This window comes from Nymphalis io, chromosome 9, assembly GCF_905147045.1.
Source record: "Nymphalis io chromosome 9, ilAglIoxx1.1, whole genome shotgun sequence".
NCBI classification, from domain to species: Eukaryota; Metazoa; Arthropoda; class Insecta; order Lepidoptera; family Nymphalidae; genus Nymphalis; species Nymphalis io.
In genome coordinates this window covers 2,676,029-2,693,144 of record NC_065896.1, presented here as the reverse complement: position 1 = coordinate 2,693,144, position 17,116 = coordinate 2,676,029, and the positions used below count along the sequence as shown (strand labels likewise).

General features: G+C 31.4%; 1 protein-coding gene across 2 annotated transcripts in view; it reads left to right on the top strand.

Annotated features, from left to right (window-relative positions):
• The window catches only part of LOC126770443 (WASH complex subunit 1), a 31,346-nt gene that overhangs the window by 10,906 nt on the left and 3,324 nt on the right, over positions 1 to 17,116 (top strand). For both annotated transcript variants that reach the window (XM_050489818.1, XM_050489817.1), the window contains exon 5: positions 11,591 to 11,729. In XM_050489818.1, coding sequence (XP_050345775.1) covers positions 11,591 to 11,729 — 139 coding nt within the window. The remainder of the gene's footprint in view (positions 1 to 11,590; positions 11,730 to 17,116) is intronic.

Here is a 17,116-nt window from a genome sequence, read left to right as displayed (position 1 = left end):
CTTTTTATTATATATAATGTTATCATTAAAAATGAACAAGTATCGATTCACAAGAAGTAGGAGTTGAGGAGATAGTGTTATCGCAGTGTAATTGCTGAACGAAATAAGGAAATTGAATTGTTCTAGTTATTAACAATACATTTTTTCCTTTCTATAGTTATTTCTAATAATTTTTTACATCCAATTAGTAATCTTAAAGAATTTCTCGGCCTTAGAGTAATTGACTTAGACGGTTACCTTCTATTTACACCTAATAATTTTGATCGCAGATTTTATTAAAAATATGATGTGTTTTCTTAATTTATTATAAATGGAATAAAATTTATTTAATATTGTTTTAAGCTTTTTCATTTGCTTACATTCATAATTTAAACGAGGTTTTGGAAATATTTTACACCTTTAAAATTAAATTATTAATTTTAAACTAACGTTTACGGTTTGAGAATTTATTTCTCAAAAAAAAAAAAAGAATACAAATCACTTTAAATATTTGAGAAAACAAGATTATCATACTTAAATATTATATATACAACACACGGGCGGTACACAAAAATAAAGAACAACAAGTTAAACTCTTAACTTAAAATAATGAGGGTATGACAATACCAAGACGCAATATTACGTATCGTTTTTGTTATAGCAATAAGACAGCAATATGATATTACTGTCTTTAGCTAATTTACAAATTAAAATATTTAAGAAAAATACAATAATCAAATTAAAATGTAGAATATTAGTCGCTGATAGTATTAAATGAAACTCTTAAAAACAATATCATAACAAATGCAAATACTTTAGGGCCTTGAAAACTTTTAAGATGTGATGTTTTAATGTTTTTTTTTTATGTAAAGTTAAAGACTGAATATCCTTAATGGATTAATTAAACATTGTTATCATAAAGCAATATTGAACATAAATCTGGTATATCGTAAGAATAATCACCGTAAGGGATATAATTACTTAACTCAATAATATAGGACTGTAATATGAACTGAAATAATTGCATTTCCTTTTAGTTCTAAGGTATAGCAGTATTTTTAATTTGGTCAAATTATATAGATAGATGAAATGGAATTTACGCCAGTATTATTGTTCCGACGAAAACTTTACTAAAATATATATTATAAATATTAGTTTATGTTAAATACGATTGCTCAGTTTATAATTTAAATAAATACATTAATAAACTATTATGTTGATATTATTTAAACAGGAAATGGTTTAATTATTTATTTAAACAAATGTATCAGTTACGTCATTCAATATTGCCATTTGCTTGTTCGTATGTTATTAAATAAAAAATGGCACACCTGTATTTTAATATTTATTCAGTAATTAATAAGTTGGTCCTGGCATGTTGTCGCGATATGTCCTTAAATATGACATTGTCGGCTACGGCAACGGTTAGCGAGTATGATGCAGCGCCGGCTCCGTACGGTGAGACTGGGCGACCCTCATTTGGCATTGGCCTCTGGTCGATCAATCACATGCAACCCGCCGCTGCCGACACGGCATCATTAGCGGTCTTACACGCTCGCTTCACCGATTAACTTTTTATAACGTTTCGATTCCCGGATATTTACTCGAGACCAACGATGTTTTTGTTGATAAAAATATATATTTAGTGACATATTATCGTTATATATTTTAAATATGCGAATGGCGTTATGTTGTTAAGCGTCTTGTACTTGTAATATTTGTTTCAGTACGTACTTTATCATTTTTATCGGAATAATTTTTTATAACAAAAAAAAAAATCTTAGTGTGTAATACTGTCGAAAGACTTGTTTCCTTTATTTGTTAGCAAAAACTTTAATCTTATGACTATGTATGTATTCTATCTGTTATATACCAAGTAATATATTTTGACAAAATGTTATAACAAATAACAGGAATACGTTTCACGTACAAGAATCCGAAATTCGTAAATGGGCCATCAGTTTTGAATTATGGCCCAATACCTTTTACTGTCTAATTGTTTAAAACGACCTTGATATGAATCAGCATCATTACAATGCTTGGAATGCAAATGGTCCATCTCATAAGGTTGTCAGAATTTAATAAATTATGGTGCTGCAATGTCTAATTAAAAAAACGTTAAAAGGCGATTCATTTGACAGTTTGTAGTTAGGGTTTTCTGGCTTTGTTGACAATTCTTAGAATTTGTTGTAACGCTCTTGTGACAGTGACAGGCTCAGCTTTTAATTAGTTCTATATTTCTCATAATATCGTTTAATTATAGGGGAGATTAAAAATGTTCAGTTGATCGGTAAATGAACGTTTTGTTTGAATATATAATATAGACTACAAAAAAATTACGTGCTTAAATGTAATGTAAATAAATTGTAAACGCAATATTGTTTTTATTTAAATGTATTTGAATACATTCGCTATTATTGCGAAGTAATTTCGCACTAAATTATATATAGAAAATAATATGGTATCTATAATTTATGCCAATAATATTTCCTCGAATTATGGTCGTTAAATATTAAAACGAGTATATGTTTTACCAGAAATAACAATTTAGAATGTTAATCGTTTCTAAAAAAACAAGTCAATTATTATTTCTTGACAAACCAGATAGAATATTTCTTTGTTTATGGTATCAATATTATGGTCACATTCTGGGAATGAGAACCGGTACATCAATATGATAATATGATAATTATTTTTAACTGGCTCCATACGTTTGGAAATAAATAAATAAAATATTCTAAATAAGCATAACTACAAATTTTATAATAAATAATGTAGGATACGATTAATAATAAGTAATTAATAAAAATGCTTGGAAAAAGTTTAGATTTTTAGTTTTTTTATATTGGGTTATAATTTTGATTTAAACAATATTAATTAGTGGTCTATGAAGTATGTGCTTTATTAATATTGTTAATAAAGTCGTTATCTTTGCTTCTATAAAGATGACGTCACCGAACTAATTCAGAGAACAGCTTACAAATTGCGCGCGCGCAACAATAATACGTGTGCGTGGGTGATTGATAACAAGCCGCGGTTGTTTTGACGTATTTTTTCGGTATTTTAAAATTAAAAGCCTGTAATAGCGTTCCGCTTAATTAGTTTTGGGGGTAAACATAAATTACTTTTAGTTTTTCTCGTTCGTATAGATATGAGAAAGAAGCCTATTTTTAATCGAAATTTCGTAAACTTATGTATTTTGACTAGCTGACCACGAATTTGCGGCAATATTTCCAAATTTCATTCATACAAGGTCAAATTTGAAAAAAATATTGATTATTTTCACTTTTACTGATGTTTTGTTTTTCAGATTATTCTTGATAATGTTTTATCGTCAATATATTGCTTTTATAATTATATATTTTTGGATAATGTCTCTGAAATCTCAGAGACAATTATCCAAAAATATTTTACGATGTATTATACGACGATAAAACAATATGTTTATTAAATAACAGGCGGTTCAGTTTTTGAGAGTTACTTACCCGGTTGGTGTATTTCAATAGGCAATTGTTATTTCCAATTGGAAATGAGGCACGTTGACCCCTACATAAATTGAATTTAAGTGTTGCTACCAAGTGGCATGAATGACGTTTGATCGGTCAATTTGTTAAATCGAGTATTACAACGTTTATTGAAATTGCTGTATGAAATTATTACGATTCAATTTTAAAATGTTCCAATTTTATTCAAATAAAGAATGAGCTATAACTAACCAGTAGTTTTATATTTTATAAATATATCTATATAAATACAGGTATATTTTTCCTCTAATATAAATGTTTTATATGACACAACATTTTCAGATAAATTACCAACACGATGGTGAAACCCACATAAAAATCCGCCGTTTTGTATAAAAAAGACATAACCTTACATTATGTATTTTAAAATGGAATAAGTTATAAACTATTATAGTTATACAAAGTATGAACTATAACTAGAATATGACGTAGGCACTTGAAGTTATTTAAGATAATCTTGAGAGGTTCTGTTTTATCTAAATAATTACAGAATCAATCAATGAATGACAGCAGGCCTTATATAATTAATTGCCTTCAATCATTATAGTTAGACGAGCACGCGATGTTTTTACCTTTATTTGAACAGGTTTCGTTTATACTGTGAAACTATAGTAATGTTTAACACATTCACTTCGTGGTATGTCTGTTAAAAGCTTAAGGTGGAATTTATATCGCTTATGATCTTGAAGTATTTCATTTTTTTATAGAATAGGTTGGCGGACGAGCATATGGGGGGCCACCTGATGGTAAGTGGTCACCAACGCCCTTAGACATTGGCTTTGTAAGAAATGTTAACCATCGTTTACATCACCACGCGCTACCAACCTTGGGAACTAAGATGTTATGTTCCTTGCGTCTGTAATTACACTGGCTCACTCACCCTTCAAATACAACAATACCAAGTACTGCTGTTTTGCGGTAGAATATCTGATGAGGTGGTAGATATATTTCATTTTAGGTTTTAGGTACGTATTTGTGCAAGGTCATGTGGAATTGCTCTGCGTAAAAATTAGTAACTTGTCAGACGTGTTTTTTTTAAATAATAGTCCATAGAAGACTGCATTGCAACTTTCTAATAGAATATGTATATTAGATGTAGAGGATTTTAATATGAGAACGGTTTTAACAAATATTTCTTACCAGCATTTCCGTATTCATACAATTAGCTTCTATTTTTAATAATAAATCTTCATCCATCTCATCTTCCTATACAATCACCTAGACCTACTCGCGCTTGGCTACGGCCCGTGTGTTTAGATTTTTGTTACCTCATAAGAGAGAAAATGTAAAATAAAAATATAATAATAATAAAATTTTATTTACACCTAAAAGAATCACGTACACAATTTGTTTACAGTATTATCTAAATCTAGGGTTTTTTTCTACATTAGTAACACTGGTGGTGGGCCTCCGACTCCGAAACTAATATAAATTGTACTATCAGAGTCAGCGATTTAATTGCTACTTTATACCTTTGTTACTAAGAAATTCTTTATTTAATATTGTAGTTTGTTCATGAAATATAAAAAAGAGGATAAATATAGTATCTGACGTTATAATTGTAATTAACCAATGTTGTCTATGTGGTTGTAAGTGTATCTATTCACGGAACGGAACAATAACTATTCCTTCGTAGTGTTCGAGGATGTTTTTATTATGCGATAAATAAGTTATCTGAATTGAAAACTTGTTTCATAATAAATTTATTAACTGCGCTTACAAAAGTTCAAGCAGTTATTGCTGTTTATTTAAATATTATTAATAAGTATTTCAAAATAACGTCTTAGAGTTCGTTATATATTTTTGTTGTAACTTGTTACAATATGTATACATTTGTTTTTTTTTTTTATATTTAAAATCATAGCTTCAAAGTGATAGTGTGCCTTAGGCATCTGTCGCAATAAAACCTTCTTCGTATCTAATTGTGATAACACTGGCGTCATTTCACGTCAATTAGGTCGTTCTAATTAAAATAACATTGAATCTCGTGTAAGTTTTTTTTTTTTTAAATATTAAATGTGATTATTTTTTATCAGAATTAAGATTGTTTAATAAAGGACAATAACATCTACGATAGATATTACGTATATAAATATCTTGTATTTAGTTTGTAGTTTACGAGGCTAACGGCCCATGTCATTAAAATTTAGTAGTCGAGGAAGGAAACGTTCGCGAGTATTTCTCACGAACTGCTATTTCTGTTGGTCTATGTTCCACGGCGCTGTCGTGATCCGCGTTCCCAGAACCATTTGTAGAGAGTTGTGCACTCGGAAAGTTTTCTATTTTCGTCTTCACTGTCAATGTCTAGTCGATTCATACTATGTCCTTTAAAGGTTAAATCTAGTGCCGCTTCCTCGTATGTGCTGTTGATTATTGAGAACGATCACACCAATGTCATAGATTTTATTAGGTCACTATAAATATTTCGTTTTTATATGTCACGTAAACAACGCATTGACTTGAGCTATATATTTATTATGTATGTATTTTATACAAATAAAATTGATGATATTAAATAATATTAATACTACGTGTGACGTTACGTACCCTTAGTATGTTGACTGTGTATAACTACCCTCTCCTCAAGAGGAGAGGAGTCCTTTGCCGTAATTACTTATATACTTATATTATAGTAACTGACTTAATTGTGAGTTGTAACTATTTGAATAATTTCTATTAACTTATAAGAGCAAGTTTGTGTGCCATGTAAATGTTTAGATTATTCGCTTTAATAATACCTTCGCAGTAACAACTTTATTTGCGAGACGTAATTTAATTAGCAAGCGATGCATATTTATCAAAGTGCAACTCGACTTGGACCGGAGCCAATGTGAATACCTCGTGAACAGACGAAAATTTAATATTTATATGTCTTTAATATATTGCGGACTCAAAATATTATTTGTTTGTACTTTAATATATGTTAACTTAATTTTTTTTAAGTTATGAAAAGAAATAGGAATGCAATTCTTACAAAATTTCCAAATAAAGTTTTATTAAAAAAAATCAGGACATTAAACTGGTCGTTTAATTTTATTTCTTCGAATATTGTATACGTCTGAATCATATTTATTTATTTACTGCTTTTATATATAATAAATAAAATAAATAAAACGCGCGCAATTCACGACACGTGCCAGAAGTTAAACCTTTTTGTGTCAGATACGTTTCCGTCGAACCTTGTATACAGAAACTTTACACTCATGCGAGTCCAATACATATAACATACAGTGTAATCATATTGTTTCTAAATGTGTTATTGATTTTTTTCGGTCACCTTTAAGTTCACAAGTATTAACACAATTAGTTAACAAAATTGAAATTTATCATCTTGACTGCCTCGTTGGTCTAGTAGTCTTGGCTTGATGCCCGCAGACCCGGAGGTCCTGGGTTAAATTCCCAGGTCGGTCCAATAAAAAGTTATTGGGTTTTTCTGTCAGAAAATTCTCAGTAGCAGCCCGGAGTCTGGAAGTTGGAAATGTGTACACTCCCGTGCCTCGGAAAGCACGTAAAGCCTTTGGTCCTGCGCCTGAACTCTTTCCGGTCGTGTCGGATTGCCGTCTCATCGGATTATGAGAGTTAAGGAATATAGAGTGTACCTGTGTTAGCGCACACACGCCCTATAATCTCCTGCTCAGTTGTCTAATCTCTCTCGAGAATGGCCGCCGTGGCCGAAATCGGTCTGGAGGACATTATTATTTATCATTACTTAATATTTAACATAATTCGTTTGGCAGAAAATGAACAATTAGGTATGTTTTATCCTTTTTACAAATTTTCCATTAACGAAATTCACGAATCATCTGCTATTTTAATAATAATATTTTTTACGTATATTTAATTTTTAGTTTAGTTTTTGATAATTTTGTAATTTATAAATTGTTTGACTTCTTTGTATAATAATCTCTTGTGAGAATAAATTTCATGATCATTTTAAATTAACTTTGTGATACACCACTACCGGCATTGACATTAAACATTTATAACAATCGTAACCGTAACAAACATAACCAATCGCTGCACTTCTGCTTAAAGCTACTTTTAGTATCAAAGAATACCTAGTATTTCCGTATGTGCCTTAGTTTCTTATAAAACGGATTCGATATCAAATTAAAAAAAAAAAACACTAGTACTTCATTTAATCGGAGGCCATAACTCGTCTATTCCCCACTGCTTATTTTCGGACTACCCTACTTTTTATATTCATATACTTTTCTGTAAGCATTTCACAGATCTACAAATCTTTTACTATACAATGTTTTTAATAACTGTTATGATTTTATAATTAGCTTAAAACGACCGTGAAATGTATTTCCGAGTACATTGACATAACATTTCAAAAATGTATTAACTTATAAACGTACTTTATCGTGTATGCAGGAGCGGATTTGGTACGTAGGCTCTAAGCTTATGGAAGATTGCCTCGCCTCTATTCCCTGAAACGTTTAATAATTGAAATCTCCATATGTATTTTTGAATTTTTAAACGTTTACCGTGCACTAGCAAAAAATAAATTATCTCTCAGGTATTTATAAAATTAAATAATAATTGTGTTATTTCACAAAAACGTTTTTTATTTAACTGCAACCAATTGGTGAAGACTTTAAAATAAATAAAAATTAGTGCTTTATTTGACTGCTGTGACGGTAATATCTTTCTTGTTGAAATAGATATTACCTAATAATCACCAAATAAAGAATGCTGCAGGACGTCCGCAACGAGATAGGTCAGGTCTATCATATCGAGCTGCGGACGGGACGTCCTTTTGTCGTGTATCGAATCCTGTTCAAATTCTAGTAATTTGATTGTACGATACTTACTATATAGTTTTATATTATCTGAACTTTTCCCACATTAAGTTACGAGCTAAAAGTTCATTTCATTACAGAATATAAATAGCAATTTTAAATAAGTATGATCTTATATTGCACAAGTATGCCAAACGTAGGATAAACATAGGACGCAATCTGACACGATCGGAAAGACCTCAGCAGCGTGACCGACTGCTTAACCTGTTTTTTTAAAATTTAAGGGTCCCACTAAGATTTTTTTGACATAAAAACCCAATAACTTTATATCGGCCCAATAGGGCTTGAACTGAGCACCATGGTGTCTACTGCTTGATAAGGTATTCACTGGACAAACGAAGCAATAGAATTTGATTTCATTTATAAGGTTCTCTAAATCACCCTCGTTCTTCCCGCAAATTGCAATTTATTGATGTTTTGAATCGTATACAAACCCTTGTATCGCATAAATCGTACAGTGTTACATAAATCCAGACGTCTAAACGTCGGCAGTACAAGTTCTCGGGAGCATTAAGTCAGTAGGACCGTGATAGTACGTAACGGTTAATCGATTTATGCGCCATCAGCATCGTGACTAACAGTATAAAACGAGACAGAATGAAAAACATCGCAGCCTGTTAGCTAACTAGCTTTGATCGATACCTTATGAAGGTCAAATCTATACATAGTCGGTAGTTTTAAAAAAACTTATTAAATTCAATTCACTTTCAACTTCAACAATGGACTTGCTTAAAAAAAACGTTCCTTGTAATTTTCTCATAAAATACTTTTTTTATTAATAAAATGATTTTATTAAATCGTGAACGTAGTCATTTTAAAACTACGTATTAACATTGTATTCATTTATTTGGCACGTAACGTTTGTTTGATGAAATGGAGTTCAAGGATTTCGCCCGACAACAGGCCCGAGAAAAGAGGCCCGACTTAGAAGGTGAAGACACATCTTTAAACGACCCAAATATCGAGACGTAGTTATGGTAATATTACTGTACTTTGTCTTACGATACATGTCATGGCATGCATAAAATTAATTAGTATCCAAACTACCTTTAGTTTTATAATAATCAAATAGGTAATCGAAATGCCGAAACGCGGCAACCTTGGGCCCCAAACGTAAGATGCCCAAGGACCCTCTGCACGGCCTAATGAGATCCCGATTGTACAGAATCATACATATGCCAGTAAAAAAACTAAATCTACCCGCATGAATCATAAACGGTATTTGCCAATTGTTTAAATACTAGTTCACGAGGTGTCACAAGCGACCTTCGCTTTGTTTACTAAATTAATTATATCGATTTCTGAGTATCACACTCGTCCCGCATATATTTAAACATGATATTGCAATATTGTGTTGTCTTATTGTCTCTGATTTTTGTTCATTATTCTTTGTTACGTTTAGTATGATAATACTTTTAATATGCTTCGTTTTACCATTTTATAAGAGAATGCAATTTCAAATTCACATAATATGTATATGGCACTCTTTATTGCCATTTCTTGCAGCACGGAAAATGTCATCAAAGACGCATATATTCTCAAAATTCTTTATACAGTTTTAGATGCAAGAATGTCATTCCCAAGAAGTAATTCTGTTTGCATTTCAAATGCATTGCTTCGAAGCGCAGTCAGACTCCATTTAATTAGCAACTTCATCTGCTCGTGTCGCTTTGAAGAAATATATTTGCTTTTTTCAAAACTGTTTTATATGTTTCATTTAATAACAATATTAGTTTCCAGTATTTTACTTTAATAACAGAACACAAACATTCATTTGAAGCCAATACTAATTTGCAAAAGAAAATACGTCAAAGTCATACTTAAATGTTATTAAATAATACTAGTTTTCGCCCGCGTGTTAGGTGAGGGGCTTATGGCACTTTAAATATTTGAGAAAACAAGATTAACATACTTAAATATTATATATACAACATACGGGCGGTACACAAAAATAAAGAACAACAAATTGACTCTTCACTTAAAATAATGTGGGTATGACAAAACAAGATGCAATATTATGTATCGTTTGTGTTATAGCAATTGGAAGCTGGATGGATTTGATATTATTTTCTTTAACTAATTTATACATTAAAATTTTGTAAGAAAAATACAATAATCAAATAAAAATATAGAAAATTTGTTGTTGATAATATTAAATTAAACTCTTAAAACAAATTTATAACAAATGCAAATACTTCAGTGCCTAGAGAACTGTTTTAAGATGTGGTGTTTTAGGGTTTTTTTTTTTGTATAAAGTTAAAGACTGAATATCCTTAATGCTCTTATGTAGTTCGTTGTATAACCGTGCTCCTTCATACAATATGCTTTTTTTACCGTAGTTGGTTCTTGGTCGTATGAGACTTACATTATTTATCCGTTTAGTTATCGATTTCTATGTTTGTCCTATTTTTGTGAACAATAGTTTTGTGTTTATGTTTTTTGTTCAGAATCTTTGCACTAATAGACACGTGTTATATTTATATATTTGGGACATTGTCATCAACCCCGTTTCGTTATACACTTTTTTTAGTAGGAGATCGATAATTATAGTGAAAAAGTAGTTTTATGATTTTGTTTCGTTTTATTTGTATATTTTTAAATTAGTAACTTGCAGAAGTTCCCCATGTTTCAATCAAATATTCAAGGTGAGGTTTAACCATTGAATTATATATAAGATATCGTACAGATTTCGGAAAACATCGAATATTACCTCGAAGTCTAGCTATTAAATTTGATATTTTTAAACATAATTTATTTATATGTATGTCCCATGAAAGGAGGTTATCTATATGTAATCGCAAATACTTTTCTGAATGAACTCTCGTTTATGGTTTATTATTATTGATGCATAAAGGCTGGTGCTTATCGATTTTTTTAATTTTTGGAGCTAAATATTATATAATTTGTTTTTGTTATGTTGATGGTGAGTAAGTTTTTCTGAAACCATAGATGTAGACAGTCCAAAAACAGGGTTTGGTGATAGGTATAAAAAAGTATCCTGTCTTTCCTTGGAGTTCAAGCTAGCTTTATATCAAATTATTTTTATTGAAATCGGTTCGGTGGTTTAGCCGTGGTGAAAGCGTAACAGACAAACAGACTTACTTTCGGATTTATAATATTTGTATTGATATCGTGTTTTTGCTGTGCAGTTACTGGGTGACATTTATTTAAGAGAAAGGTTTAGATTGAAAGTCATACAATAACAACAATATTATCCCAAATATATTAAATATTTAGTTTTAATTTTATGATATTTTGATATTGTTAAATTTCCATCAGGGTCGAGCGCTCGCAAAGCTCTGCACCGCCCGCACCTGCCGCCGGCGACGCGCACTCCAGCCTCATGGCAGCAATACGACAAGCGGGCGGCGTGGGTCGCGCCAAACTCAAGTCGGCTGTTGAATCTACTTCGACAAAGGTAATTAATAAATTCTCTTTTTCATTTAAACAATAGTATTTGTATTATGCTACTGTTGCGTTATTACATTTCCGTTATAGACTTTTTGTTTATATTTATATATAAAAAAAAAAGATTACATAAAAGTGGATATTAATATTTTATTTATATATATCTAAAACAGCATTTTTTATCCCATAACTATTAAATATGAAAAACTATAATTATTACATTTGATAATAATGTTCAATTCTCGTTCAGAATCTGCTGACGATGCTCATCTATGTGTTGCGCAATCTATTCTGTTATTATCACAACGTGATAGTTTATCTACATGATAAACGTATCTCCCCGGGCTCACTATTTTTATCGTTTTAATAAGACTGTAAAATGTAATATATAAAACACAATCTACGTACGTTCTTAATATATCGAAGTCGTCTAACATCGTTTGTTATGTAGAAAAATCTACAATTGTTCATTGAAACACTAATTAACATTCAAATCGTTCAAGTTTTGGATAAGATAATTTATAATGTGATTCGCTTCTAAATATATTTAATTTTTTATCTCAAGAACATTAAGGATTCGGCGAAATCTGTAAACTCTATTCAACTCTGAATAACATCGGCGGTGCGCGTTTAATATTATGTATTAGTCAGATATGCAAATGTGTACGTGTTCGATTTTTTTTGTTCCAATGACATTTATAAGCAATGTTTAATAATAATAATATCCTAGGACATTTTTCACACACGGCCATATGATGCCAAATTAAGCTTGTACAAAGCTTGTGCTATGGAAACCAGACAACTGATATACTACATATACTACTTTTCTTTTGTAAATACATACTTATATAGATAATTACACCCAGACTCAGGACAAACAGACATGTTCATGCACACAAATGTCTGTCCTGGGTGGGAATCGAACCCACAACCTTTGGCGTGAAAGGCAAGTGTTCTACCAATCACGCCAACCGGCTCGTCAAACTTTGTTACATTTAATAAAACTCGCATACTTCTATTTCGTTAAATAATCGATATTTATCAATTTTGTATTATTCTCGGTATTCAAGATTATAATATTAAACTGTTGATGTAATGTTTCTTGTTGTTTGATCATTGTTATTTTTTTTTTATGAAACTTCTATTCCTGGTACAAAACAACGAATTCATCAGTCTACATGTAATTACGATCACAACGGTCGGTTCAAGGAAACCGCGATAATTGTACGCTGTTCGGCTTCTCAGAAACTCTAGTATAATGGATATGATAGCACATTGATAATAGTATCACTTCCCATTGTTTGTTACGTTACACGTGTTAAGCGTAAAAAGAGTTCGCCATTCAATTAAAATAAAACAACTGCCGTTTCAACTATTCGATGGATGAAAGATCGGCGTTTACTGGAAAGTCTGATGCGTTCGTATTACATTATGGGGAACTTGAATGCAAAACATGATCGTATCTCGTCTTCGTTAAAAGTTTTAGCACTAACAATTTAATTGATTTAATTTATTAAATTAATAGAAATTTAATTGCGTAATTTATCATACAACGCATAAACGTAATTAAAAATTTATCAAGATTGATAAAAGTTGCCCTCTACGACTCACCGCCGGCTGACTCATCAAAAGCCTTTTGCATATTTTTATCTGGAAGTTATATTTTGTAGGTAGGTACTCGATTTTAGTTTTTACTCGTATGGATTTTTTTTTTATATTGTTAATTTAAAAAAAATAATTATTACAATGACATCGGTTGGCTCGTGAAAACAATTCACACTTGACCGGTTTTTAATAAGATGCTGGAATCGTAAGCACACGGCGGATGCGTTGACGTTTCGGCGAAGTAGATTTTGTTTTTATCCGCAAGATGTACATATGTATGCAGCGGAGGGTAGCTGGAAAATTATATCCGTAACAGCCTGTGAATGTCCCACTGCTGGGTTAAAGGCCTCCTCTCCTCTTTTTGAGGAGAAGGTTTGGAGCTTATTCCACCACGCTGCTCCAATGCGGGTTGGTAGAATTCACATGTGGCAGAATTTCAGTGAAATTAGACACATGCAGGTTTCCTCACGATGTTTTCCTTCACCGTAAAGCACGAGATGAATTATAATCACAAATTAAGCACATGAAAATTCAGTGGTGCTTGCCCGGGTTTGAACCCACGATCATCGGTTAAGATTCACGCGTTCTTACCACAGGGCCATCTCGGCTGAAATGTATATATATTATGTAAAATAGTGTTTAAATGTACATTCTATATCGATATGTTATAATCTCAGAAAAATAACAAAATCCAACAAAAAAAATATATTTAGAACTTGCCACTAATTAAATAACACTTAGATTAAAGGTAGACTTTTATTTAAGACCGTTTATAACCATACTTGATTACATCATTCTCATTTTCTATTTTGAAATTAAAATAAGAATTAAAAATGCAACAGGCTGTCAATAAGTGTTTGAAGCTTATTCTAGTACACGGTTCACAAGTGGTTTGTTGATGATTATACCGAATATGAGATGAATTATAAACACAAATGAAGTACATGAAAATTCAGTGATACTTACCTGGGCTTGAAGCTTATCGGTTAAGGTTCACGTATTGTAACCACTAGGCCTTCTTCATCTTGGCATATATATGTAAATTTATTTATTCATTTAGCGATATTGAGCACATAATATTGACGAAATATAACTTTATAAGTAAATATTTAGCTAGCCATAAACAATTCTGCACGTACTTGAATATCAAACGAAAGGTGCACGTCGATCGGCTTACCGATAAACGGAATTGACGACTTCAACTCATCACCACATTTCTCGCAAGCAACCTTTTGTCGCTCGTTTCCCGGGAATGTGTGAGTTTCATTCGGACACACGGAAACACGTTTCATTGTTTTTATAAATCGTTCGCTGAAGACGTCTCTACACAAGAACTCGAGGGATTAGATAGCAAAATGTTTTTTTTTTAAATGTGTTACCAGAAAAAGAAACCGAAATAGTCCTGAGCTATTATTTTTGTTATGTTATCCATACCAAATGTTAAATGAAACTTTTTCTACTAATATTATAAAGAGACAAACTTACAGCAGTCATTTTGTTTTAGTTAACGAAATATTTTTTTTTTATTTCATACGTAGGCGGCCGGGCAAATGGGCCACCATAGACATTGGCATTGTAAGAACTATTAACCATTACTTACATCGCCACGCGTCACTAACCTCCTCAACTTGTCACCTTGGGAACGAAGATGTTACGTCCCTAGTGACACTGGCTCACTCATCCTTCAAAACGAAATGCAACATTATTCAGTATTGCTGTTTTAAGGTTGATGAGTGGGTGGTAAATCCGGGCTTACACGAAGCCGAAAAATAATTAAAATATTTTGGTCATTTTAAAATTTTGATTATGAGTATTTATACGTTATAAACTGGTATTCCGGTTACTGTTTCTCTAATATTTTTCTTTCAAAATATTTTATTTTAAAACTGCGCAAAAATCGTAGGGCGTTTCGTAAGATCTACTGACAATTATTGTTAGGTAGTATTGGTTTGACAAATTGATCGGGTCACAAACCGTTATTCTTTCTTTTGTAAAATCGTGTTCTGTCATAATATTTGTATATGTCATTACCGATATTTCATTTATTAAGAATTGGAACCGAAAACCTTTGGCACGTTGCGTGCGTAGTTAATTAAATTTAAAACTACCCACACAGACACAGACAAACGATGTATGAAACCTATTTAACTGGATTTTTGTGTAAATTTGTCTTAAAATCTCTAAAAAGGTTTTACTCAACAACATTATAACTAAAAAAAAATATCACTGTGTTTTCGTCGCTTTTATCAAATACGAAAAATTTTCTTAATTCGATTTGTGTAATGCGCAGATAAGCATTACTCATGATTGGAATGCGAACAAAACTAATACAAAGAAGGCAAAGCCGTCTACTGAAGTATTTTCTAAAGCTGATCGATTATTTGGAATTCCTTTGAATTCACGCTCCACACTGAACTAGTGCCCGGCACCTCGGAGCCAGGTTGAACGCTCATTGTTCCATTCAATGCAACTGATCCCACTCTGAATAACCAGTGCGCCACACAATATCCTATTAACAAAAAAATACACACTTTTATACCGAATCGAATTAACTATTTCATTTATAAGTCACGTGCATTGAAGAACTTTTATATTTTTAAATGGGGTATAGGTATAACAAAAACTGCTGGGTATCTAGAAAAGATATTCTTTAGATATCATACAATTTCGAATTATATTGATGACAATACTATGTTTTAAATTTGTATTTATGTTTAAATACTGCGAGGAATAGATGTACATAGCTATTAATACGTATATTTATGGTTCGTGTAAAAAAAACTTTAAATCACAATAAGCATTTTTCAATAAAAATTGTAAAACATTAAAGTATAGACTAAGCAGGAACTGGTTCGCTATGTAGATTCTACTTAGAATATTCGAAACATCTCAGCTCAGTTACTTTATTCAGTACCTAAATAATTATTTTTATTTAATTTATAAGTCAACAAACAAGTCAACGAACAATATACATTTTTTTAGATTATCAATTGTAAAAATAAATAATGTATCACGTGGCTGTACCCGTAAATTAATTGCTGTATTAAACATTTAAATAGTAAATAGTAAGTTCAGTTTGCTGTTATGTTATATTCTTAGAAGTATTGTTATTGTATTGATGTCTCTTTAATCGTTTGCAATAATCGAGCCTAACATTAATGACGCGCGTAACAATTCGTGTAACCAAAGCAGTTCTTTCGAGAGCCCAGACGATGCATCTCCGGTATGATCATGACATTGGAAGAATTTAAATTTTGCACTACGTAGAATGCCTCTTGCTCTCTTATTTTTTCCGGCTCGCTTGCTTCTCGGTAAGCGCTCGTTGAAATACCAGCGAGTTGGCCTTAAAAAGGAAGAGCTGGTTCAGTCCCAAATGTTTATTACTTGAATTATTCAATTGAGCTTTATCCTGCTGCTCGTATGAAAGAGACAGCGATATTGGGATCCGTGTGAGTTTGAACACATTCGAACAACAAAACCTTATAAGGAAGCTCTCTCGTCGTGACCTCTACGGGTCGTATCAATCGGAAAATTTTAGTCGACCGTCATAAGTTGGTACAGATAACGGTTAAGTGTAAGATTCGCAAATACATTATAAATCTTATTTGTGAAAATTATTATTTTAACATTATTAATTTTGCTGATACGATTTTTGTCCAATTTGCTATATTGCATGTCAATTACAATTTATGTTGATTACAAATTCTTGGAATTATTTATTTTTATATTTACAATAATTATAATGAATTGTTATCACTTATTGATTACGCCTGCCATTGACCTTATATCATA